The sequence below is a fragment of the Carassius auratus genome, chromosome 16 (assembly GCF_003368295.1).
Source record: "Carassius auratus strain Wakin chromosome 16, ASM336829v1, whole genome shotgun sequence".
NCBI classification, from domain to species: Eukaryota; Metazoa; Chordata; class Actinopteri; order Cypriniformes; family Cyprinidae; genus Carassius; species Carassius auratus.
In genome coordinates, this window is record NC_039258.1 from 12,474,711 (window position 1) to 12,501,985 (window position 27,275).

The 27,275-nt window shown below is 36.5% G+C and overlaps 2 protein-coding genes across 4 annotated transcripts; both read right to left on the minus strand.

The window, feature by feature from the left end:
• Window positions 1-1,864: 1,864 nt before the first annotated feature.
• On the minus strand, window positions 1,865-6,062 carry LOC113116171 (C-C chemokine receptor type 5-like). Of its 3 annotated transcripts, none has more exons than XM_026284132.1 (4): window positions 5,453-6,062; window positions 4,460-4,472; window positions 4,229-4,267; window positions 1,865-3,816 (listed from the first exon to the last, which is right to left on the minus strand). In XM_026284132.1, exons 3-4 carry the CDS (start codon window positions 4,249-4,251, stop codon window positions 2,709-2,711), a joined length of 1,131 nt encoding a protein of 376 aa, XP_026139917.1. In that variant the 5' UTR covers window positions 4,252-4,267; window positions 4,460-4,472; window positions 5,453-6,062; the 3' UTR covers window positions 1,865-2,708. The 3 variants fall into 3 exon arrangements, with proteins under 3 accessions (XP_026139917.1, XP_026139915.1, XP_026139916.1); XM_026284130.1 differs by having other exon boundaries at window positions 1,866-3,816; window positions 4,460-4,506; window positions 5,453-6,061; XM_026284131.1 differs by lacking the exon at window positions 5,453-6,062 and adding an exon at window positions 5,196-5,442 and having other exon boundaries at window positions 1,866-3,816; window positions 4,460-4,506.
• Window positions 6,063-23,901: 17,839 nt separating this feature from the next.
• si:cabz01093077.1 (C-C chemokine receptor type 4) lies at window positions 23,902-26,744 on the minus strand. Its single transcript, XM_026284133.1, has 2 exons — window positions 26,383-26,744; window positions 23,902-25,385 (listed from the first exon to the last, which is right to left on the minus strand). The coding sequence occupies exons 1-2, from the start codon at window positions 26,403-26,405 to the stop codon at window positions 24,347-24,349; spliced, it is 1,062 nt and encodes a 353-aa protein (XP_026139918.1). The 5' UTR covers window positions 26,406-26,744; the 3' UTR covers window positions 23,902-24,346.
• Between the last annotated feature and the right edge of the window lie 531 nt (window positions 26,745-27,275).

The window sequence follows — 27,275 nt, forward strand, 5'->3', positions numbered from 1 at the left end:
CAAACTGTCAGAACTCTTATGAATGTGCTTGAGCGTGCAGCAAAGCATGTGATCCATTCTTCTTCTTCTTCTTGCATTATGGAGGATCACAGACTCATGAGTGCATTACCGCCACCTATCTCTCAAATGATTGTAAATAGAGTGTCTATCTAATTTTCATTTTTGGGTGAACTATCCCTTTAAGGCATGCTAAATGGATTGGCTGGTGTAAATAAATAAATAAATATAAATTATTCGAGTGAAGAACTAAAATATTAATAATAAAATAATAATAATAACTCTAGTAATAAAATGTGAACAATACAATTAATCAAGCCTTTAACTAAAATTATCCAAAAGCTAGTTTTCTTTGTTTTTGATGTGTTTGTGTTGAGTTTGGCTTAGAAAAAAAATTCTGGTACATGGCAACCTTTAAATTTGAAATTAAGTGTGAAATATATCTATGTGTATCTATATAGTAAATTTTATATCTAGATTAAACGCTGCAGAACCACAGTGTATTTTCAAAGCATTGTATTTTGGTGTTTGCTATAGTGTGAAACAAGGAGGAAAAAGTAAGCTAAAATCTAGCATCAAGGAAAATAATACATATCTATGTGTTTGTTTGTCTGTTTTTAAAATTTTCAGTCACCTTTTTTTTTCTTCTTCCAGACTTCCAATACTTATACCACAATTACCACATGCCATAGATAATGTTGTTTACAACTGCTCATAAAGGCCTCCGGAGCTGAAACCTGGTTATGGTAAGAGGTGTTACATTTCCAACACGCACTAAGTAGTTGACCAATCAGAGCAGACAAGGCTTTTTCAAAAGGCAGGGCTTTAAAAAGAGAGGAACTAAAACAGAGTATATAAGGCAGAGGGTGAAAAGAGGCGCTGCAGCAATGTGAGAAAAAAGTTTAAATCATGTTCATGTATTGAACTTGTAAAGGAGTGTAATAAGAGCAGGTTAAAATTGTCTTTGTAATGTACAATGTGTATTCATAAACTGTGTAAATTAGGTTTGGGTTGTACTGGATTAACCTCAACCAATTTTGTCCTTAAGAAACGATAGATGTTTGCATACATTATATGTTTTAACACAATACTCCTTGCCGTTTTCAATGAAAATGCCATAGTCATTGTGTTGGAGTATTATATTGGAGTAACATATGTGTTTTTAAAATTACCCGTAGTGTCTGTGACTCTTTTGAGAAAAATTTCCAAACTTGTAGAAAGCAGAAACAGCAAGCACCAGTTTCATTATGGTAATGGGGATAGTACCTCAGGAGGTGTCAGTGCATCCTGTCCTGTTAGTGATGTTTAACACATAATGTTTTGACTGGCTAGTGAAGGCTTAATCACGATGACTGGTCAGATATGGGAACACGACACATAATTTCATTAGAAAGACTGTACTGGGGATATTAGACTGAATCATAATGTCAGCTTAATATCAGCTCATCGTGGGAGAAACATAGTTGAGCATGATTTGAATCATGCTTCTGGAGAGGAGTAGTGGCTGGGGTCTGTGGTTAAGACTGTGAACCAGTTTCTATTGCGTCAGTTCTACATGAGTTTAGGGCTGTTTTTGAGATGTGTTTTAACAGATTACATAATTTACCTGTTTTTTGAAGAGTGCAGTACGTGTTATTTTGCTTCAAATGGCAGAGTTGGACATTTCATCACCATCACTCATTGCGTTATATTTTATAACCCCCTCGAGAAGCGTACACTTTCATTCTTGTGACTGTTGCCTGTTTACCATAATCTAAAAATGCAGCGTCTACTAAAGATGAATGCCGCAAAGTGATTTTTTTTTATATTATGATAGCAAATAGGGAGCATTATGGATTTGCTTTTTTTACCTGTGACCATAAACCTCTGTTGTGTTTTGTGTGTGTGTGTTCACTTTTTCTGTATAAAAAACTGGTATAAAAACAGGGTTGAATACACTCAAAGTAGCTTTATTTTAAACCTATTTTAACAGCATTTGTTCAGAAAATAAAATGTATTAAAATTATATTAATCACCAAAAACCTTTAGGCCATTATGCCCATATATATATTATATATGGGTTAAAGTGTGTTACCATCTAACCTTCCTGCTGTTATCATTGGGGTAAAATAATCACTCTGCAAAGTGAGCCACACTTACATGTAAAGCTATTTTTATTGATTTTTATTAACATTTTACTGAAGCTATGTATTCTTACAAAAATATAATTCATATAGTTACAATATTAGTGCAATTCATGTATATCCATGTATATGTATATGTATGTATGCATATATACATAATACAAAGCTATAACAAAAGCAAAAAGTATGAATACAAATTAAATGATTAAATAAAAATTAAATACAAACATTTATATGCACAAATAACTCTACGAGGCTTTCATGTTCCGTGAAGATATTTAGTAAATTTCCTACTGTAAATATATATAAACAATTTTTGATTAGTAATATGCATTGATAAGAACTTCATTTGGATAACTTAAAAGATGATTTTCTCAGCATTTTAACTTTTTTTTGAACCCTCAGATTCCAGATTTTCAGTTTTTCAGTTGTATCTTGGCCAAATATTGTCTGATCCTAACAAACCAAAAACAAAACAAAAAGTTTATTTATTTAGCTTTAAGATTATGTATAAATCTGAATCTCAAAAATGTGACACTTAAGAAAATTTAACACTTTGGTTTTGTGGTCCAGGGTCACATATTCTATTCAAACAGCTGTACTTGATCTCTCATCCACACTAGTGGTCTGTGAGTAAACAGATCCTGTGGCCTGTACAATGTAACTTTTTATGAACCGCACTCTACTAAGGGGTGTCTTATTCAGGAGTCTAAAAAGTTGCTTCCTAAATTTCTCCCCCACGAACACATAAAGAAAGGGATTCAGACTGCTGTGTGAGTAAGCCAGAGCTTCTGTGAACTGCAGGCTTAGACGGATTGCCTTACTGCCTTCACAAGATGCAGTTATATGTTCCATCATCTCTAAAGCTTTTACAAAAGCAGCAATATTGTATGGAGCCCAACAGAAAAAGAAGACCACCATCACTGTGATGACAAGACGCATGGCCTGCCTCCTGGAGGAGCGAGCTGACAGGAGTCTCTTTAAGATCATCAAGTAACAAAATCCAATCGCTAAAAGTGGAAAAAATAAACCAATGATGTTCATTTTAAAGATACCAATTATCTTTGTAGTACTATAAGAATCTTTATCATTTGATTGATAAGACATGCATATTTTTGTTTTGTTGTGTTCTGTGGTTTTAAGGTATATCAGCTCAGGAAAGGATGCAGAAACGGCAATAATCCATATGACCACACTGGCTAAGATCCCATATGTCCTTGTTCTGACTCTCAGGGCAAACACAGCATGAACTACAGCCAAGTACCGGTCAATACTCATCAGCACAATGAAGAATATTCCACTATAGAATCCAATGTGGTAGACACTGAGGACCATAGTGCACATAAAATCTCCAAAAATCCACTGGTCTCTGGCACTGTGTGCCAGGAAGGGGAGGGAGGAGATTAAGAGCAGGTCAGCAATAGCCAGGTTCAGAAGACAGATGTCAGTCATACTTCTCAGCTTCACACCCATCAAAACCACCCAGACCACCAGTATGTTACCCAGAAAGCCCACCACAAAAAACAGAGAGTACAACACAGGAAGAATGCTAGCTCCATGATCACCATAAATACAGGAATTTGAAACAATGTCATCATTATAGTATCCATAATAGTCCCCTGTAGTTTTATAGTATCCATAATAGTCCCCTGTAGTTGTATCAGCAGTTGTATCATTTGTAGAGTATCCATCCTCACTTGAACAAAAAAAGAAATTATACTATAAGCAAAGCAGAGTTCTCCTGCAACTGTGACTAATAAATGATGTGACGCAGAGCCTGATTTTACCAAGTGAGACATGTTCCTGGGACAACATCTTTGTTGACCCTGGAACAATATTGTGATTAACCAATCAGATTTGAAGAACAAGTTTATAGATTTTGTGAAGTTTATGCTTATAATCACTGTTAGGTACTTGTACATCAGAGTCATTCATCTATCATTTCCTCTGATTTTAAGGATCACTCATGGTTAAGTTTAGGTTTAGGCGTAGGGATATGGTCAAGACTACAGTTTTTTAGTAAAATGTTGTTCCAGGGTCAACAAAATATGTTGACCTAGGAACACATCTAACTCAGCAATATCAGGACGTGTGTGATGTGACCTCACCTGGAAAATGGTGTGGCTTCCATCGTCTGCTGACCCACACTGAAAAGAAACAAATGAAATATCTATCTTATATCTTGATTGGTTGATGTGACCAGCCTTTAAAAAAGAAATCTATAGGCTTGAAAACGGGATAACTTGTGGATGTATAGACTTATTTGTGTTCATGTCTCAGTTTCTCAGTGTTCTTTATCTGCTCTTTGAACTACATTTGGAGATGATGTCTGGTCTTACCTCAGCAACGCAGCTGTAGAATTCATAATCAGAAACCCAGAGGTGAACTAAGACAAACAGGGAAACTGAAAGTTTTAGCATAATGCTATATCTTTAAGGCATTAGTAAAAAAAAAAAAGAAAAACACACACACACACACACACACACACACACACACACAAATAGTATTACAATACATACTTTATGCAACAATATGCAACTGCTTTTTGATATAAAAATAGAAAAATAAACATTATATATATATATATATATATAAAATTAATCAGTAACAATTAGGCATCTTTCTTTATTAAATGTCAAAGTGGGGACACTCTATTAAATGCAGTGTATTTGTACAGCCCTTAAATATATATTCTACTTAAAAACACAAAGTATTGTTTCATAGCACCATTTCAAACAATATGCCTTAAATATGCTTCCTCAGAAATGTAGAGATATATGCACACACAAAAGTATACATTATTGTTCATTTGAGCCACAATATGTCACAGGTGGTTGAAAATTAATAATTTTTATTTTTAATATTTTTATAATTGTATTAGCCTTTTATCCACCACATAAAAGACATGGCTTCTTGTGCTGAGCAATTTGATGTTTTATTTACAAATTGCAATTAAGATTTTCGAAAAACTTCATTAGCATTCTGTGAACATCCCAAATTCACCCTACCACTTTATAAATTTAACAAATAAAGTCTTAAGAATTATTTATTAGCATTACAGAAAGTTTCACATACCTATGAGCACTATGAACGTCGATCTGTGGTGGAAACCACCTGTGACATTCAGACTAGTTCTGTGACACTGAATGTTTCCAACAGCTGGTTTACCAACCAAAGTGTGAAACCATAACCATTTTAAACTGATACAAAAGGAGTTTGCTGCAAAAGTATGGCTTAGGGCTCATATTTAAAATGCTCTCCATGCATGTTAAAGGCAAAAAAATAAATGCTACTTTAAAAAGATGTCAAACAAATGTGCTTGCCATACTTACAGTACAAGAGTTCAAAGTGATCTTGCCCCCTGACCTTGTGAAGTTGAGATCATACCATATGAGATCGGTCAAAAAAGCATGATCTGTTATAGGTGTTTTTTTTTTTTTTTTTTTCTAAGGCTATTGGTTTATGGTACTTCCTGAATAGTTAAATTGGGGTATGGGGCTGCAGATTGCAGATATACTTTCATGTTGCCTGCAACAGCAATGTGTCTATTGGCTCCCACCATTTTTCGACTACAGTTTAGAGGAAATGACATTGCTATACATCTATGTGGGAAGTCGTGGCCTAATGGTTAGAGAGTCAGACTCGCAAACAAAGGGTTGTGAGCTTGAGTCTCGGGCTGGCAGGAATTGTAGGTGTGTGCACTTTGGATGGGTTAAAAGCAGAGCACGAATTCCGAGTATGGGTCACCATACTTGGCTGTATATCACGTCACTTTCATGTTCTGTCTTTTTATTTGCAAATGTTGTAATACTGCAATATGAACTTCATAGTGCTTTAATGGTGCAATAATAACAATAATAAAATGTGCCAATAAATAACCAGTTTAAAGAAAAACAAGCTCAGCTTTGCATGTGTACTCAGAACGGCTAAGCAATGTGTTATGTGGTTTTACACGCTCTGCACACACCCAACCACTTGTACTTTAAAAAAAGATATCCGTCTGAATAACCAGAAACATTGTATAGTAAGAGGGACTCTGGTTTTCTTCAAATGTTTTATCATTAAATAACAATGATTTGGATGTGCACCATCTGAATGAGTAAGACACTAAAACAGAAAACATGAAGCCAATAGCAGGGATGGTTTGTCTTTGCACTTTTGTGGGTTTCTTTTTTGCCTTGGCCTTGGAAAAGTTTAAATCAAAGTTTTCTATTTCTTCAGACTATTTAGGCTTAAACAGTGTGTAAAAACACAGATGTGTTAGACTTAATAGTATCAAATTTAAAACATTTTACAAAAATATAACTAGATTTCCACATTTGAAGTATAGCTTCAATATTTAAATAGAGCTTGCTTAAATATACAATTGTTGACATGTTGCTGAAGTCTTCATCTCCTCTCAACAAAGTTCATTTGAGGTTATCTATAGCATCTATAGCATAAATGTGGACAAGTCACTTGCCAAAAGGTAACATGTATAAAGCCCAAAGTACACTTGTTTTTTAAGTGGATGGGAGTTTCCACATACAGTGCATAACATGTTATCATCCAGAATAGTATACATGTACTGTACCATGCATCATTTATACCATGAGGTTGTTCCATGAAGTGGCAACACTAGCCCTGGCCATAGTGTCACAGTGGAAAATTAAACTAAAGAGACAGAATGAAAACAAAAACAAGTTACCATGTAAGACAACTGCATTGACAAGCACTTGTGTGAGAGAAGGTTATGAGATTTTAGATGATTTTAGAGGACAATCGTTTTCAAAGATATTTTTTGATCATTATTTCTGGGGAAAAATAATGCAAGGCATTGGACAAAGATATAACATTACAGAGCACATATGTCGACCACCTGCGTAAATACAGTACACGCTATCAAATTAAGTATACTTTGAAAGGCTACACATTCGACTGTACACAAATATTACTCCAAACCAGCCTTGAATTAGGCCAGAATAAGCTTTAACAGTGGTGCCGAATATCAGCCTTAAACTATATCAGCACCAGTTTTATCCAGAAACCCCCAAAATGAGCTAAATACAGAATATCAGTCAGGGATCCATCCATAAACAGAATCAGCTACAAATAAAAGAGCACATTATATCTCTCTTTGACTTGATGTTTTATTGAAGAAAAATGAAGTCACTATATGGTAATATGGTTACAATAGTTGCACTTAACTCTTGACTCTTGTTAAATGAATTATATGTGCCTTGCTAAAGAAAGAGATTTATTAAGAGGAATATCAGCTGCAGATGACTGTGCTGTAGACATAAAATGACTGTCGTAAAGAGGTTTAAATGGATAGTTCATCCAAAAATGAAAATTTGCTGTCAATTTACTTTCCTCGGGCCATCCAAGCTGTATGTGACTTTTATCTACAGCTTAAGACACATAAATTCACATATTTTTCACATGCATGATTTTCAAGAGGACCCATAAGACGGTGATGTTACCAATGAGGCCAAGTGCAAAAACCATGTAGAAAATGGCAGCCTTGAGATGTGGATTCAGGTGTGAACCCTCAGTCGTGCACACGGTTTCTGTTTCATATCATATGCTGCTGCATTCATGCTGTAACAAACAGTAAATGTGATTTAGTGACAGGCTGATTAATTGGGTGCTTATATCAGTATTTGCTGAAAAAAGTGGCTTGTTATATATATATATATATATATATATATATATATATATATATATATATATATATATATATATATATATATATATATATATAAATTAAATTAAATTGTAACTTTTTCATTTCATAATAATTGTATTACTAATATAATTAGTAGTAAGAAAAAATATCTTATTTAATTATAATATGTATAATTATATTGTATATTTATGTTATAAATATAATTAATTATAATATTTAGTAAAATTGTAATAAAATCATATTAATTCAATTCAATTCAAGTTTATTTGTATTGCGCTTTTCACAATACGAATCGTTACAAAGCAACTTTACAGAAAATTATGTTTCTACAATATTTAGTAGTAGCTTATGGTGGTGACAGTTTTGTGCACATTTGACAGGATTTTTAGAAAAAATTAATACAAGACGTAGTCAGCCAGACGATGAACATTTTTAATATTATTAATTAATAATTGTTATATGATGCAGTCACACTTGTAGCAATATTTGTTAGTTCTGTTTGTTGATTCAGGGTTAGCATCATCTGAGGTCCTCTGAGGGTCAGCATCATCTCCTCTCAAGTGTTCTGGATCCAGACTGGAGCTTGTGTAAATCCTAGTTAACACGGGATGTAAATCCCATGGCAAAACATAGAAACAAAATAGAGACAACATTAGCATAGCTGCCAGAGATGGGCATAAATACATGGAAATGTATTTAAAATACAAATACAAAATACTGTGTGGAAAAATTTATTTAAATACAAATACAGTATTTTTTATTGACAATACATGTGAAATTGAAGATTCAGTGCAGGTATCCCTATTAGACTGAAATTTATCTGGGCCTATTCTGAATGCCAAAAAGCATTTAGATTTGTGCAACTGCTTAGAAACTTTCATTTTAATTTTATATACCTCTTTCCTTCCCCTGCAGTGTAAGAAATAAAAAACTACAAAAACTACAAAAAACTACAAAAACTACAAAAAACTACAAAAACTAACTTTTATTATGTTTTATCACCATCATTAAAAGCCAATGTGACAGACTGGCGTTCCAATGTGGCCCAGTTCTGTTTGTTTCACAATCTTAAAGTATCTGCCATCCAATATTGCTGACTTAACCCGCCCAGTTGAACTAGTTGATGGAATTTCGATGGGTGATATGACCAAAATCTTAATTTTACTTTACAGTAACAATATATGGCATTTCACAATTATCAATATCAGTTTTGATACCACAGCAAAAACTGAATTTCAAACTCTTTTGATGCTTTTTTTACGCAAGTAGTATAGTAACTTTTATGTTTGTTTAATGTAAAGTTTATTTGTTTCTATATACATAATTAGAAAATATAAAGTTTATCTAAAATATTTTTTTAATTAGAAATCATTTGGCACAATTTTTTTGGTGAACAATAAAACTAAAAGTGTGGTGTATCTTACATCATTGTCCTCACAAATGCACACAATCACTACACTAAACTGATGTAGACAGACAATAATATACCTAATTATTTCATCTCTACATAAACAAAGATTTGCATAGATGGGTAAACACAATCACAATTTGCAAATGTGCCCAGTTACATTTTCATAAAGCACCATGTTTGTAAAATTTTAAATGATTACATTTACAAAATGAGCAAAATGTTTTGTTCTAATGTCACCAGTCACAATTTCAAGTTTACTGGTTTTAACTTGATTATTTGGTTAGGGTTTAAGAAGTTTACTAAAAAACTTTTTCACGTGTCATCCATTTATTCACAAACTTCTCACGAGACGAGTGTTTGACATAGTATAAGAGATGTTTGACAAACTATTCGGCAAACTACTTCCTCTCATCGCTGCTTTTTCGTGGTTTAGGGAACAATTACTCAGAGTTGCCTTCTGTCGTTTCACAGAATTATACAACGGAGAGCATGTCAAGCATAAAAAGCCTTGTAGGTTTACTGAGGAGTGCACGCAGTAAGCAGGTTCATGGCGTAGAGCCATGCGAATTGCGAAAGTATAAACAAGGCTTCAACTGCACAAAGCTAAAGAGAAAGCGGAAAGTCCAATGTAAAAGATTTAGAAAAAGTTCCATCGATTCACAATTTATACCATCACTACGAATCTATGATATTGTCATATGATATCACCCATCCCTAACATGCAGTAACGTTAATGATTCAAACACATTTGACAAGCTACTTTAATCAACAAGTAGCACATCCTCACTTTATTCCAGAAAAGTTGCTGATCCAAGGCTGGGTTGTACAGCTGCGGCTCACATGGATGAATGTTGGGGTTGGGGGGGAGGGGCGTGTCTGGTCTGAACTAATTGATGCATGAAAACAGCGCTCTGATAAAGAGGTTGACTGGCTCAAAATATTTTGAGTATTTTGAAAATACAAAAATACTCGTCATAAATGTATTTAAATACAAATTACATTTGATTTTTTCCAAAGGCTTTAAAATACAAAATACAAAATAGTATTTTGTATTTCAAATACGTATTTTAAATACATGTATCTGAAATACTGCCCATCCCTGATAGCTGCTGATCCAACAAACTAAAATTAGTTTAACCCAAGCTAATGAATAAAAATGCACATTTGATCAGATGCAACTACACTAACAATTTAAGAGATACATTATTTGAATGCTTGGCGAAAGAGATGCGTTTTTAATCTAGATTTAAACAGAGAGAGTGTGTCTGAACCCCGAACATTATCAGGAAGGCTATTCCAGAGTTTGGGAGCCAAATGTGAAAAAGCTCTACCTCCTTTAGTGGACTGTGCTATCCTAGGAACTACCAAAAGTCCAGCGTTTTGTGACCTTAGGGTGCGTGATGGGTTGTAGCATGGTAGAAGGCTAGTTAGGTACGCAGGAGCTAAACCATTTAGGGCCTTATAGGTAAGTAATGATAATTTGTAACTGATACGGAACTTAATAGGTAGCCAGTGCAGAGACTGTAAAATTGGGGTAATATGATCATATTTTCTTGACCTGGTAAGGACTCTTGTTGCTGCATTTTGGACTACCTATAGCTTGTTTATTGACGAAGCAGGACAACCACCTAGAAGTGCATTACAATAGTCCAGTCTAGAGGTCATGAATGCATGAACTAGCTTTTCTGCATCAGAAACAGATAACATGTTTCGTATCTTGGCAATGTTTCTAAGATGGAAGAATGCAGTTTTTGTAACATTGGAAATATGATCAAAAGACAAATTGCTGTCTAATATGACACCCAGATTTCTGACTGTAGAGGAAGTAACAGTACAGTACATCCATCTAGTTGCAAATTGTAATCTAAAAGATTCTGTGTAGTGTTTTTTGGTCCAATAATTAATATCTCTGTCTTATCCGAATTTAATTGGAGAAAATTATAAATTATTTTAACACACTCTGTTTGCTTAGATAATTGAGAAGTTTCATCTGGTCTCGTTGAGATATATAGCTGAGTATCATCAGCATAATAGTGGAATATAATTCCGTATTTTCTAATAATATTACCAAGGGGCAACATGTATATTGAAAATAGAAGGGGACCTAGGACGGATCCTTGTGGCACTCCATATTTTACTGATGATAAATGAGATGACACCCCATTTAAGTAAACAAAATGGTAGCGATCGAACAGGTAGGATCTAAACCATCTTAGAGCCTGCCCTTGAATACCTGTATAGTTTTGTAATCTATCTATGAGTATGTCATGATCTATGGTGTCGAACGCAGCACTAAGATCAAGTAAGACTAGAAATGAGATGCAGCCTTGATCTGACGCAAGGAGCAGGTCATTTGTAATTTTAACAAGTGCAGTTTCTGTGCTATGGCGGGGCCTGAAACCTGACTGAAATTCTTCATACAGATCATTTTTATGCAGGAAGGTGCTCAATTGAGCAGACACAACTTTTTCTAAAAAAATTTTACATAAATGGAAGATTTGAAATAGGCCTATAATTTGCCAGTACACTAGGATCTAGTTTTGGTTTCTTAATAAGAGGCTTGATAACCGCCAGCTTGAATGGTTTTGGGACGTGACCTAAGGATAACGACGAGTTAATGATATCGAGAAGTGGTTCTTCGGCTACAGGTAACAACTCTTTCAGTAATTTAGTGGGTACAGGATCTAATAAACATGTTGTTGGTTTAGATACAATGATAAGTTTATTTAGCTCTTCCTGTCCTATGGTTGTAAATCACTGCAGTTTATCTCTGGGTGCGATTGATGAAACTGAAGTGTTAGATGCTGTAGAATCTACATTCGCTATTGTATTTCTAATGTTATCTATTTTATCAGTGAAGAAATTCATAAAGTCATTACTATTTAACGTTGGTGGAATGTTTGAATCAGGTGGCGTCTGGTAATTTGTTAATTTAGCCACTGTGCTAAATGAAAACCTTAGATTGTTTTGGTTATTTTCTATGAGTTTGTTTATATGCTCTGCCCTAGCAGTTTTTAGAGCCTGTCTATAGCTGGACATACTGTTTTTCCATGCAATTCTAAAAACTTCCAAGTTAGTTTTTCTCCATTTGCGTTCAAGTCTACGATTTTACGTTTTTCTCTAACCTTTTTCAATTTGATGGGGGCAACAGTTTCTAATGTATTAGAGAAAATAGTGTCCATGTTGTTAGTCATTTCGTCTTATTCATGTGTATTTTTGGGTACAAATAGCAGATGAGATAGATCAGGCAGGTAATTTGCAAATCTTTCTTTGGTGGCTGGAACAATAGTTCTGCCCAGACGTGCAAACCGTCTCGATCAGGCTGCTGAAGTCCCTCTTCAGCGTCTCCATCTGCCGCAGCGTGGTGTCGTTAACCCCAGCGTGAAGCACGACAGCTCTGGGGCTCTCGTCGGCCTTCTATTTATAGTTATATATTAAATTTAGCTTTATTATTTTTTTACATTTTTTTTTAATTCTGGTTAGCCTTGATCTCCCCACCACATTAAAAAGAAAAACAAATAAACAAAAAAGGACTTGAAAAAAATATGTTATTTATGTAACACATTATGCCAATTCTGACATTCTGTATGGTGCCAAGTGAGACCCCATACTTCAGTATCAACGTAACATTAAACTTTATTATAATTAGATTATATTACATTATAATATAATTGCAATCAGTCTACAGTTACTTGTTTGATTACATGATTATATATTATGCACACAATAACAATAACCCTACCACTTACTGTTTATAGCTTACAGTCTGTGAGGGACCGAGAAGTCAAGAACAAGGAACACCAGCTGTCCACTGAAAGATGGGACTTTTATTTTTACCCACCCAATAAAACATCTTTACAAACTCAAATCTAAAACAAAAACTCACACACAAACACACACACACACACACACACACACACACACACACACACACACAAAACTAAACAAAAAACTAAAAGAAAGTAAAGTTAAACTTTCAGACAGAAAACAAATCAACAACAACAACAAAAAAAACCTAACCATTCAAATGAACAAAGCAACAGTTTATAAAGGAAAAGATGGGCCCTTTACAAATTAAGAGGGAAACCAATGAAACATAACATTCAACACATAACATTAAATGAATCAAAACCAAATCAAATAGAAACATTAAATCAAGATAAAGAAAAACAAGAATATAAATCAACCACAAAATGTACAAACAACAAAATCAACTAATCAAAAAGACATCAACTTTTCCTCATCCCCAGGGCAACCTCAACGAATGGTATATCCAGGCAGAACCATTACTGCCTAAATTCTCTGCTCCTGCTCCTGCTCGATCATCACACCAGGATGCAGCTGCAGCAGACCATGCCGCAGAACCTGATTCAACCAAGTGAGACATGTTCCTGGGACAACATCTTTGTTGACCCTGGAACAACATTATGATTAACAATCAGATTTAAAGAACAAGTTCATAGATTTTGTGAAGTTTATGCTTACAATCACTGTTAGGTGCTTGTACATCAGTGTCATTCATCTATCATTTCCTCTGATTTTAAGGATCACTCATGGTTAAGGTTAGGTTTAGGCGTAGGGATATGGTCAAGACTACATATTTTGAGTAAAATGTTGTTCCAGGGTCAACAAAATATGTTGACCTAGGAACACATCTAACTCAGCAATATCAGGACGTGCGACCATTCTGGAGGATCCTCACCACACACACACAGACTATAAACTCAAAATAGAAACAAATGTGAGTGATAGATACAAAGTAACAGCCCGTCACAAATTAGCACCAAAAGTCATTAGAAGGCTTTTGTCCTTCATACACATTAAAATGCACAAATTACACATTATTTCTTATTTACATATAATACAGGGATTCCCAACTTTTTTGACAGTAGAATGTCTTTCACCTAGTATACTGTATTTACTTGTAGTATACCCTGAAATTTTAAACTACTTGCATGTTCATGGTTCTCTGACACTGGATAATATTCATGTTCATAATTTTTTTCTGTAAGTGTTTTATTTTTAATGTTATTTAAAAATTATTTTCTATGCCTAAAGAAATTTACAAACATCCTATAGTTATTACACAAACCCAAGTTTGGGAGACCTTGAAACAAATGTTTAATGTTCTTAATAATGATGAATGGAATATATTTTGTATTTGTATTTTTATGTCAGTATGTTACAAGATTATTTTATCTTTAAAAAAGCGGGGATACACTTTTGTATAACCAAACCCATCCAAAGCAGTGTGTATTTCCTTGCTGTCTCAAACACTCAATTATCATTAAACAAATCTTATTTTATTCGTTAAAATTTTCTCTAGAAATTTCCTAATATAACCTAGCATCCAATAGAAAAAAGAAAAAAAAAGAAAAAAAAAATATTATTATTGTTGTTGTTAATTAATTATTCATTATAAATTAATTATTTAAATATTATTATCATTGTAGGATAATGCAACTCATTGGGGATCAACCTCTGCCATGGCTGTAAAAATCCTGGGACAACTCCATGCAATCAAATGGGTTTTTGCAGATAACAAGAGCCATCACACCATCCCACACTTAGCACTTATCCATGTCTGCATGAAATACCTCTGCTTTTGCAGCTTTCTAGTATGAAAAAGTCATGATAAGGGCAATTGATTATTCAGTTAGCCTGAGCAGAATAGTAGGCAAGCTTTGGGACAATCTGTTGCTTAGTTATGTGCAATCTATTACTGTTTAAATTGCACTGTAATCAACAGTTAACATAATTAAGTTTTCTATCATATTGGAGAGAAAAGAGGAATGTTGATTTACCAGTCGTGGGTCTATCATGCCGAGAACTCTCTTTGTGTATGCATAATGATGCATTAAAAAGTTAATGACCAAACATTTCATTATAAAAGTTCACAATGTTACTGCAGATGAAATATAATGTGCATAATATTAAACAAATATTTTTAATCGGTTTAGACATTGATTATTTATCACTCAAAACCCTTTCTCTGCCTGTCCATCGGTTTAGCATATCCACCATGTTAGTAGTTTTTAAACACTTTTTATGCATGTTTGTAGATATAATCAAATCCTCGTCCACCGTGCAATGTGTTGTGGGCAATATTAGCCGTTAGAGTGTGCATCGATTTGGACTTTGAATTTCAATCTCAAGTAGTAGACCATCTGGGAATCGTTGGCATACTTCTTTCAACATTCTATGATTTGGAAAAAACGAATTCTATTTTCAGAAAATATTTAGGATGGATAGTATGTGAATTGTGACGCATCATTAGTGTTAAGCGCATTGTCATAGCTTGGAAGCAATTTTTTTGTTTACTGTGTTGAGACGTGCTGAAGTCGCTTTTGGTCTCGCCCTGTATCGCATAACTTGTCAGTGTCGTGTGCTTGCTTAGACCTTTGTTGTGATAAAAGTAAAGTGTGGTCAGCTGAATTCAATTTCCATTTTGTCAAATGGGTACAAAAAAGGTAAGTATACCACAGCAGCGGTCACAGCAGCCCTCATGTAAAGACCGAAGAGTGTAAAGTCCATTGACTCTACTGTGAGACTCCACCATGCAGGGACACTGGCAAAGGACGCAAGATTCACTTTTGATTCATTCTCTTTTCTACACCTTGCTTTAGTTCTGTTTCAGTTTCTGAACTCAATTTCAACTCTTACTATGTATTTCCATATCCATACTATTACTCTCACTTGCAAACCACACATCACACACTATATCCTTAGTGTTCCTGTAGCTCAACTGGTGACGCATTGCATTAGCCAGTGCAAGGTTGGGGGTTTGAATCCCAGGGAACACTTGATAGTAGAAATATGTTAGCCTGAAAGCAATGTACGTCGCTTTGGATAAAAGCATCTGCTAAATGCATTAAAAAATATATCTTAACAACCTGCGCACATTGCCTGTGTAATATCAAATTTATTCATTTACTTTCTCTGGACACTGATAGCTCCTTTGAATTACATTCAGTCACTATTAACCATACTTTTAAAATCCATTTTATAGTTGTTTATCGACACCCAGGACCACAAGGTAACTTCTTGGATGAATTATATGTGCTTGTGTCATATAGCTACGGTTGACTGCTCACTGACAACATCAGTCGTTCCTCCATGTTGAATGAGTGACTCCTGAGCGGGCTCCTGATTGGTTAACGCGGCATGAATTAGTTAAAATTTTTCAACTCAGGCATCAGACACAAATTCACATCAAAGGCCCCATCACCAGTCTACCGCGCCGCGCTAAACGCCTCATTCGCGCCACGAGACCTAAACGTAAACGCATCTTTACATTGACTTAACATTGAAATCATTCGCACCACATACTCTATTCGCATTTGGTGTGAACACAGCATAAGTCTATAACAAAGGGTGACAAACGTTGGCACCCCTGCAAAGTTTTGCTTCCACCTTAATCTATCACACCTGAACAAGCTTATTAAAGTCTGACCTGTTACTTGGAAGCTAAAGGCAGGTGAGTTTTAGTTAGGGTTTGTAGCTGTAACTCTGCATGGCTGCGGCTATCAAGGCCTGAAGTTAGCCACCCTTGGACTATAATATGTCAGGGTTTGCAAGGGAGGAACTCAGGTGCAGACAGGGATTCTCAAACAAAGGGTTTATTACAAAAAGGGGAAACAAAAACCCACGAGGGGGAAAACACGGAGCAAGGTAAAGACTAAATAACTAAAACAGGACTGGACTGACAAGATAAACAAGGACTCTAAATACTAACTATAAACAAACACTCACGGTAATACAAACACTTCTTAAGGAACAATCACAGAGTGGAACAATCACAATCACAGGTACAATCACAATGACAATGAACCGACGCAAGACAGAGCACACTAGGAGATCTAAATAGGGGTACTAATCAAGACGCGACAGGTGTTACAGATAGGACAATCAAGACACGACTAGGTTAACAAGGGGGGCGGGGCAAGGGAACGAGACAACACAAGCACATGGCCCAAAGACAAGGCCATGCGCTTGTACACAAAACATGGGTCTGTCATGATCCTGCCTCAAGACTAGGAAAAAATCAAGGACACGAGGGCAGAATCATGACAGAACCCCTCCCTTAAGGAGCGGCTTCCAGAAGCTCCTCAAGGGAACATCAAACACGGGACACGACTGACATGACAGACTGGGACACAGACACAAACCAACAGGACATGACAAATAATAACAAAGGCAGACATGAATACACGACGGCAGGGTTAGGGTGACAAATAAAAAAAAACAAACAGGGAAGGGGAGGGGGCGGGACCACAAGGTTCATGGGGGACAGACCAGGGCGGGTGGGAGGGGTAGGAATCCTAGGAGGACAGGACGAAGGCTGACGGCGGGGGGTACGGGCAGGTCTGGGTGGTGAGGGGCGGGGAGGGGTCTCGGGACAACTGACAGGGGACATGACAGGACCAGACAAGGGACGCGGGACAACACTTACGGGACACGGGGAGACGACATCTACTGGACACGGGGGGACAACATCTACTGGACACGGGGGGACCACAGGACACGGGGGGACCACAGGACACGGGGCCACATCAACAGGACACGGGGCCACATCAACAGGACACGGGGCCACATCAACAGGACACGGGGAGACAACGGCTGGACACTTGGGACTTCTGGGGACAGGGTCAGGGGACAAGACAGGACTGACGGGGATTTCTAAAATTTGGACAAGACGGGACAAATAATCAGAAAAGGCTTTAGCAGCCAGGACAATTGGCATCTCCTTACGAGATGAGACGGACTGTACAAGAGTCTTTGCTGCAGAGTCGGCCGCGGCTCTCTCCTCCGCTCTCACGACTGCCGACTTGAATACGGCCTTCTTTGCCGCCTCGGGCACGCCAGCGCTCACCGCCGCTGGCTCGGGCACGCCCACCGCTGCTGGCTCGGGCACGCCAGCGCTCTCCGCTGCTGGCTCGGGCACGCTCACCGCTGCTGGCTCGGGCACGCTCACCGCTGCTGGCTCGGGCACGCTCACCGCTGCTGGCTCGGGCACGCTCACCGCTGCTGGCTCGGGCACGCCAGCTCTCTCCGCTGCTGGCACGGGCACGCCAGCGCTCACCGCTGCTGGCACGGGAGGAGACAGGGTCACAGGACCGGCAGGCCCCTTCTTCCTCCTCTTCCTCCTCGGGCGCGGTGCAGAGGCTACAGCTGGGTCAGAGGCGGGTTGGGGGAGTTTGGTCTCGGGCAGGGCAGCCTCAGACGCCGAAGACTCTGAAGCTGACTCCCATGAAAACCGTCTCCCTCGCTTGTTGGGGAGACTTAAGGTAGTGGGAGGTGCCTCAGGATCTTGGGAGGGACCTAACTGATCCCCCAGGGTTGCCACGGCCAGGACCCGACCCTCTGGGATTGCTGGCAGCTGGGTAGGTGGGGGGGACCTCTGTGGCTCCTCCTCTCGACCACTTGCTCCGGAGCGACCTCCCCTGGTCCCCCGGAACACCACTAAGCGAGAGCCCTCATAACCATCCCGCTTGCTGGCTGATGATAACCAGAATTGCCTCCTGTCTGCTGAGTTCCTTGGTGGTCGGTTCATTCTGTCAGGGTTTGCAAGGGAGGAACTCAGGTGCAGACAGGGATTCTCAAACAAAGGGTTTATTACAAAAAGGGGAAACAAAAACCCACGAGGGGGAAAACACGGAGCAAGGTAAAGACTAAATAACTAAAACAGGACTGGACTGACAAGATAAACAAGGACTCTAAATACTAACTATAAACAAACACTCACGGTAATACAAACACTTCTTAAGGAACAATCACAGAGTGGAACAATCACAATCACAGGTACAATCACAATGACAATGAACCGACGCAAGACAGAGCACACTAGGAGATCTAAATAGGGGTACTAATCAAGACGCGACAGGTGTTACAGATAGGACAATCAAGACACGACTAGGTTAACAAGGGGGGCGGGGCAAGGGAACGAGACAACACAAGCACATGGCCCAAAGACAAGGCCATGCGCTTGTACACAAAACATGGGTCTGTCATGATCCTGCCTCAAGACTAGGAAAAATCAAGGACACGAGGGCAGAATCATGACAATAATATGCATTATATTAATAATGAAAATAAGAGAAACATTTAGTTTTCAGGAGCATTTTCATCATGTTTATGTTTACATACAGTATTTTCACTTAAAAGCCTATAATTTTCTCAAAAAACGACAGTGCGCCTTATAATCTGGAGCGCTTTATATATGGATCAAGGCACTCTGTCAAAAGGTTAACATTCACTTTAGCACTGCCCCATCTATTGGATGCATAACACAAACCCAGTCAAACATTTGACTGCAGTATCTTCTATTCTATGCGCCTTATAATTCGGTTCGCCCTATATATGAAAACAGTTCTAAAATAGGCCATTCATTGAAGGTGCGCCTAATAATCCGGTGCGCCTTATAGTGCGGAAAATACGGTATGTGCATTTATGCTTGCACAGGTCTGATGCCTACGTTTGCATGCATGAATACATGCATACACTAACACATGCACACACACACACACACACACATGCACAAGCACATGTTTTTTTTAGTATTACAGGCTTTCCTTTACACAGAGATTAATTTTATCTTCTGATCAGTCAGGCTAAGATCTGTAAGGCCTGTGAACAATCAGTTTTAATATAAATTACTAAACCTGTGTTAACTGAAAGAAAACAAAAATATTGAATGCAATATTTGTTAATAATATAGTGTAACAAGAAATGTATTAGCAATTTTTAAAAGGCTGGTCATTTTTGACTGGAAACACCAGTCAAAAATAGGAGCAGACTTTTGGTGTATATTGTATTGGTGAATACAAAATGTTTATTTTGAACATTTTCTTTTAACTGCATAGTTCTAGTCTGTGGTTAAACATTGTGTGTGTGTGTGTGTGTGTGTGTGTGTGTGTGTGTGTGTGTGTGTGTGTGTGTGTGTGTGCGTGTGCGTGCATGCGTGCGTGCATGCGCGAGTGCATGCGTGCGTGTTGATTGTCCCAGAATGTGGTCTTACCTATAATATTTGCATGCAGATAAAATCACATCTAACTCATAACGTGGAAGTGGTTGTGTGTGATCTCCATAGTCCAATCAAAAACATCAATGAATGAACTTGCATCATGCCATGCACCAGATACTTGATCAAAAATATCCTGTTGATAGATTTGGATAAATACTGATCTGGCAACTTGGGCATATGGGCACTATGCTCTCTAATACATTAGAAGTTTAGAGAAAAACATACTTGTGCCATGGTATAACAGTAATACCCACTCTCTCAAGAAAGAAACTCGTAGTCTTGAGCACAAAAAGACTGGAGAAAAACTAACTTAAGAATTGCGTGGAAAAACTGTATGTCCAGCTATAGACAGACTCTAGAAACTGCCAGGTCATATCCCCAAACTCATTGAAAAGAAATAAAAAAGCACAGTGGATAGATTAACAAATAACCAGCTGATTTATATATTCCATCAACATTTAATAGTAATGACTTTATTGATTTCTTCACTGATAATATAGATAACATGAGAAATTCAATAACAAAATGTTAATTCTACAGCGTCTAATATTTCAGTTTCATCCATCGCACCCAAATATATACTGCAGTGCTCTACAACTATAGGACAGGAAGAGCTAAATAAACTTATCACTGCATCTAAACCTAACAACATGTTTATTACATCCTGTACCCACTAACTTACTGAAAGAGTTGTTACCTGTAACAACATGAATCATCTAATTTTTCACCAGTAAAATATGGAATGCCACACGGAACTGTCCTAGGTTCTCTGCTAATTTCAATATACATGTTGCTCCTTGGTAATATTATTAGAAAATACGGGATTAGTTTCCAATATTATGCTGATGATGCTCAACTATATATCTCAATGAGACCAGATGAAACTTCAAAATTATCTTAGCTAAAAGAGTGTGTTAAAATAATTTTCCAATAATTTTCTCCTTTTAAATTTGGATAAGACAGAGATATTACTTATTGGACCAAAACACAATACAGACAGTCTCGTAGATTACTGTTTGCAACTAGATGGATGTACTGTTACTTCCTCTAAGTCCAAAATCTGGGTGTTATATTAGACAGTAACTTGTCTTTTGAAAACAACATTTATTTCCCATATTACAAAAAACACATTCTTCCATCTTAGAAACATTGCTAAGATACAAACATGTTTTTCTGATGCAGAAAAGCTAGTTCATGCATTCATGACCTCTAGACTGGACTATTGTAATGCACTTCTAGGTGGTTGTCCTGTATCTTCAATAAACAAGCTACAGGTAGGCTAAAATGCAGCGGCTAGAGTTCTTGCCAGGTCAAGAAAATATGATGATTACACCAAATTTACAGTCTTTGCACTGGCTACCTATTAAGTTCTGTATCAGTTACAAAATGTTATTACTTACGTATAAGGCCCTAAATGGTTTAGCTCCAGCATACCTAACTAGCCTTCTACCATGCTACAATCCATCATGTTCCCTAAGGTTATAAAATGCTGGACTTTTGATAGTACCTAGGATAACAAAGTCCATTAAAGAGGGAGAGCTTTTTCGCATTTGGCTCCCAAACTCTGGAATAGCCTTCCTGATAATTTTCGGGGTTCAGACTGCAGTTTTATCTGATCAAATGCTCATTATAATTCTTTAGCTTGGGTTAAACTAATAAATTTTACTTGGTTGGAACAGCAGCTACGCTAACCCCTCAGAGGAGGGGTATTGCCACTAGTGTGATTACATCATATAATAATTGATGTTGATAGTGTTCATTGTCTGTTTGAATGTAGTTTATTAATTTTTCAGAACATTTCTACCATATGCACATAAACTGAAAATTACCACTGATAAGCTACTGCTAAATATTATAGAAATTTAACTTTCTGTAAAGTTGCTTTGCAATGATTTGTATCGTAAAAAGCGCTATAAAAAAAAGAATGTTGTTTTAGACCCTATAGAAAATTTTTGCAAGGTTTTTGACACATTGTTTTAAATTATTATTTTGATTAGGGCATTATAAGCATAAATTATTTTATTAATATCACATTACTGTATAGTTCAGGGGTGCATTTTATATAAAAATACTTTCTGGATTTATTTTCCTAATCTGTTTTGTGCTTTTTGAAACAATAGTCATGTCAGCAGTCTTAATGTACTGTTTGCATCAGAGCCAAAGAACACAGGAAATCCGTTTCACTCTGCAGTGCATGTCTCTTCAGAAAACTGTGGCTTTCTGCTCTAGCTTAAAAGGTAAAGACAATGGTTAGTGTGAAGTTACTTCCTTGAAGCTTCACATACGTTATTCACACTTTTACAAGAAGCTATTTCCGAACCTTCCTGATGTTTTACACATGACAACCAATATGGCCAAATAAATAAATAATAATATATGCAAATTATATTCAAGGAACTATGCTACAGTATTTATTATTGAGTTGGCTTTGTATTTTGTATTGATTATATAGGTAACAACCATTATTATTATTATTATTATTATTATTATTATTATTATTATTATTATTATTATTATTATTATTAGTTAATTCATCATACAAGCATTTGAATCACACTACAAACATAAACAACAGACTGTTTATATACAGGACACGCTGACAACAACAAAAAAGTACCTTCAAGGGGTATAACAGCCTGTCACTGGGAAGTATCCTCAAAGGGAGAACTCTGTACCTTCTTTTTCCCCTAGTGTTTATAATAGTACCATAAGAGTACATTTTGCTACCTTAAGGATACAAATTACTACTCTAAGGTGCTAATATGCACCCTTTGAGGGCACTATCTCTACACTACAATCAAGTCACTTCATCTACAGGGATATCGTTGACTTGATTGCAAATAAATGCACAGACACTATTTAAACTGAACAGAGATGACATCACTAAATTCAATGATGAACTGCCTTTAACTATCATTTTGCATTATTGACACACTGTTTTCCTAATGAATGTTGTTCAGTTGCTTTGACGTAATGTCTTTTGTTTAAGGTGCTATATAAATAAAGGTGACTTGACTTGACTACCTCAGTGACAAGCTGTTGTACCCCTAATTTTGGCTGACAGCGTAGATGAAACATAGTGTGTAAACAAAACCCCATGAATGTAAAAAAATAAAATTAAAATTAAAGTATCTAAAATCAAATCTAAAATTCCATGGTCCAAATATTATGCCATATTTGATATATTATTGCATGATAATATGCATAAATATGCCACTTTAGTAAAAGGTTCATTTCTGGATCCACATGTTTAAAATAGCATAATTCAGTATACTGTTAGGCTACAGAGACACTGTTTGTCAAAGATTTAAAACTATAATAAAATAGGCATGTATGTGACGGCAGTACCATATGTGTTATAGGGAGGGCTCTTGTGGTAAGCAGTAGCATTACAAAATACTTTTGAAACAGTTTGATCGTTTTATTTGTTTGTTTATTTACATATTGATATACATCTTGATATGTGTAACAGTGCATTTGAAATAGGTAGTTTAAGCATAAAATGTAACAGACATTAGGAATACACAATTCACAGATATCGATTTAGTAATTCAGTAATACATTCAAAGAACAGTTCCTCTATATCGATACTGCACTCACACATCCTCTTTTAGCCCATGTGAGGGGAAAAACTTTTTGTGATTGGTTTTGCCTTCGAAGTGTGTGTGGTTAAAGATGATTTTTTTTTTTTTTTTTTTTTTCCTGTGGTTAATAACTATTATACGGAAAGAGTAATGAACTTTTTAACAGGTCACGTAATGTGACCTTAGAGATATTGAGGAACAGATATATTAGTAACATTAAATCATTTGTAAATTCATTAAATTTAATGCATAAGTTCATTTTAAGCCAGTGTGTAAAACACTAGTTTATTCACAAACACCAGAAGACAGAAAGCATCTCTTGCCCCACCAAGCTGACGCAGAATTTTCATGTTCTTGTATGATGGTTAATTTTTATAATTGACATTTGGTTTTATTAATTGAGGTAGTCTAATTGATATGATATTACCATCATAAAATCAACAAATGTATTATATGTTGTAACACATGAATGAAGACATTTTGAATGATAAGCACAATATTTACAAAGAAAAAAATTATAAAACCTTTAAAAATTATAACCTACACTTGTGTACTTTTGATGGGAGATGTAAAAAAAATTGCCGTGTTGGAAGTTTCATTCTCTGAAACTTTGGATTGTGTAGATGACGATTGGTAAGTCTTCACACATCCAAGATATCTTGAAAACATACTTATTAGGGATTTTCTAAACTTTTCTCCAACAAAGGCATAAATGATCGGATTTACACAGCAGTGAGTGAGTGCGATCGTCTCTGTCACGTTCATGGCCATGTTGATACCACGATAAGCCTCGCAGCCACTTAGAAAGCCAAACTCCTCCAAGGTTTTCAGAAACACCATCACATTGTAAGGCACCCAGAAGACCACAAACACGATGACAATGCCTAAAATGAGCTTTATGGCCCGTTCCTTTTTTGAGTTTTTTGTCTTCTTCACAACCATTAGGACCCTGATGTAGCAGTAGGCTAAAATGGGCAAAGAGATGAATAGTCCTACTGCATTTTCACCAAAGTTACGGAAAAGCTTCCACTTTTGGGCTGACCCAGCAGGATAAACTCTCTGACAGCTGGTAATGTTGTCCTCTGTGACCATTGCTGCAAAGATGGCCTCTGGAAGGGCAGCACAGATGGAAACCATCCATATAATGAGACTCACAATAATTCCATATCGCAACATCTTCGATCCCAGCACCGCAACGGCATGTACAATGACCAAATAGCGATCCACGCTCATTAGAGTCACGAATAAGATCCCGCTGTAAAATCCAACTTGGTATGTACCCGCCATTGCCTTACACATCCCATTGGCTTTAAAGTAGTGGCCCTGAGCATAGAGAGCCCAAGAGGGCAGTGAGAGGACCATCAGTAGGTCTGATAGAGCCAGATTCAGCAGGCAGAGATTTGTCATATTTTTCACATGCATGATTTTCAAGAGGACCCATAAGACGGTGATGTTACCAATGAGGCCAAGTGCAAAAACCATGTAGAAAATGGCAGCCTTGAGATGTGAATTCAGGTGTGAACCCTCAATCGTGCATACGTTTTCTGTTTCGTAGTTATCATATGCTGTTGTATTCATGCTGTAACAAACAGTAAATGTGATTTAGTGACAGGCTGATTAATTAATTGCTTATATCAATATTTGCTAAAAAAAAAAAAAAGATAGTTTAAACACAATTAATAAAACTAGTAACATGCCACTTATATGGACCGTAACCACGCGTTTGACTCATCATATAATGATTCTTCAAACTTTTTTTCAAGCCACACTGATGTGCAATAATGTCATCATTAGTGTGAAAGATCATGTCAGTAAATTTCACTATTCATTATCAAATCATGGGGATTTCACTGTATAATTCTGGAAATTGTGAGTCAGAAGGCATGCCAGTTTGCTTACATAAATTAACCTTTATAATTTGTAGAGAGTAATATTTCATTGCCTAATGGTTAGTGGCTGTACAGAAGACAAAGTTGTATAATGGTTTATTTGCGTTATGTAGGGCAGGCAGTGATACACTGATAGTACAGTAACACTTCAAGGCTCAAAGGTGTTAAAAGTGTATCTAATAATACATACATTCAAAAGGAAAGCATTTAATAAATGCTTTTAGAATTTTTTATACAAAATTTGACAGGGACAACAATTTAAAGTCAAACCTCAAAGCTGCCACATGCAGACCACACTGTTTTCAAATATGAAATACATACAAACAGAAGAAGGTCGCAGCAAGTTGATTAACCACAGGTTTCTCAAGCATCCCACCGCAATCCCACTATCATACATCAATGTGATATCATGTAATACTTTTGTGAATAACAGTACTGGCACAGTACAGTCAAGATGTCCTAAAATACTCCTTATGCTGAATAGATCAGACATACAATCACTTGTACAATATTTGATATAATAACTGGATAAAAAAAAATATATATATTGACTGTAATATATTGGGCTGTTCTTAGGGAACAAGGATACAATATTGAGCCAATCTTCAAAATGTATTTATTAAAATGTCTTAATGATGGTTTAAAACACAACATGATAAAAATTTAATAAATAAAAAGTATCTTTACCTGTCTGTATATGCTTCAGTCATGATGAGAAATAGCTGTCACTCTTGTTGCTGAAATGATGTTCAGATGTTCATGGAAGTGAGTCTAGTACATTTCACTCTCTTTCTGTACATTTGCCTTCAGCAAATTTCCTGTAAAATGAGGCATGTGTGTGTGCGAGAGTGCTTTTTTGCAAAATATTATCTTGCGACGCGAAGGTAAAATGAACACATTTCCTGTCACCGCACTGAGGTTAGCAGGTTTGGATGCACAAAAGAAATTCCCGTGGAGGAGATAAAACAATAAATCTGAGTCATTTGAGGCTGTGACAGCTACTGAATGAACGCTAATAAGTCCCCCCACCCACAGTGAATGTCTTGAAAAGGACATTTTATATAGATAGCCTTATGTTCAAAACAAATGCCATCCCACACCAATCATAATGATAAGCCTGTAATGCTGAAAAAACTGTTTTTGTGCTCTTTTCTTCTTTAACAGTGAGTCAGTTTTCAGGAATTGAAAAAAAAAAGAACAAGTGAAACTAATGATTATTCTGGGAAAATTAATTATAGGTTCCAAGATTTTGTCCCTTTTTCCAGCTAGTCACGTTATTTATAGGCTAGTTGACTTATATACATACCTTTCAGTATCAAACAGCTTAAATGTAAAAAATAAATTAAATTGTTATACCATGGTCTGTCGGAATACTGGATTCTTAATGGCTAGCAGGTAGGCAATAAAACCGTTTATTGCAAAGGTGCTTCAAAGCCACTGTTAATCAGCGTTCTATTTTAATGCACTGATTTAATTGATGAACACAAACACACATAATTCTTGCACACAGACACACAGAGAGTGGTCGGAGATCGGTGGTCGGTGTGCAAGCAGGAACTTGTTTTCATTGCTGCCCCACG

Excerpts from the sequence above, each read along its gene's own strand:
- LOC113116171 (XM_026284130.1), bottom strand. The coding sequence starts at position 4,485 with ATGAATTCTACAGCTGCGTTGCTGAG. Across the intron at positions 4,268-4,459 it reads TCTACAGCTGCGTTGCTGAG|TGTGGGTCAGCAGACGATGG; the intron begins GTAAGACCAGAC and ends GTTTCTTTTCAG. Across the intron at positions 3,817-4,228 it reads GAAGCCACACCATTTTCCAG|TGAGGATGGATACTCTACAA; the intron begins GTGAGGTCACAT and ends TTTTTGTTCAAG.
- si:cabz01093077.1 (XM_026284133.1), bottom strand. The coding sequence starts at position 26,405 with ATGACTGAAGCATATACAGACAG. Across the intron at positions 25,386-26,382 it reads ACTGAAGCATATACAGACAG|CATGAATACAACAGCATATG; the intron begins GTAAAGATACTT and ends TGTTTGTTACAG.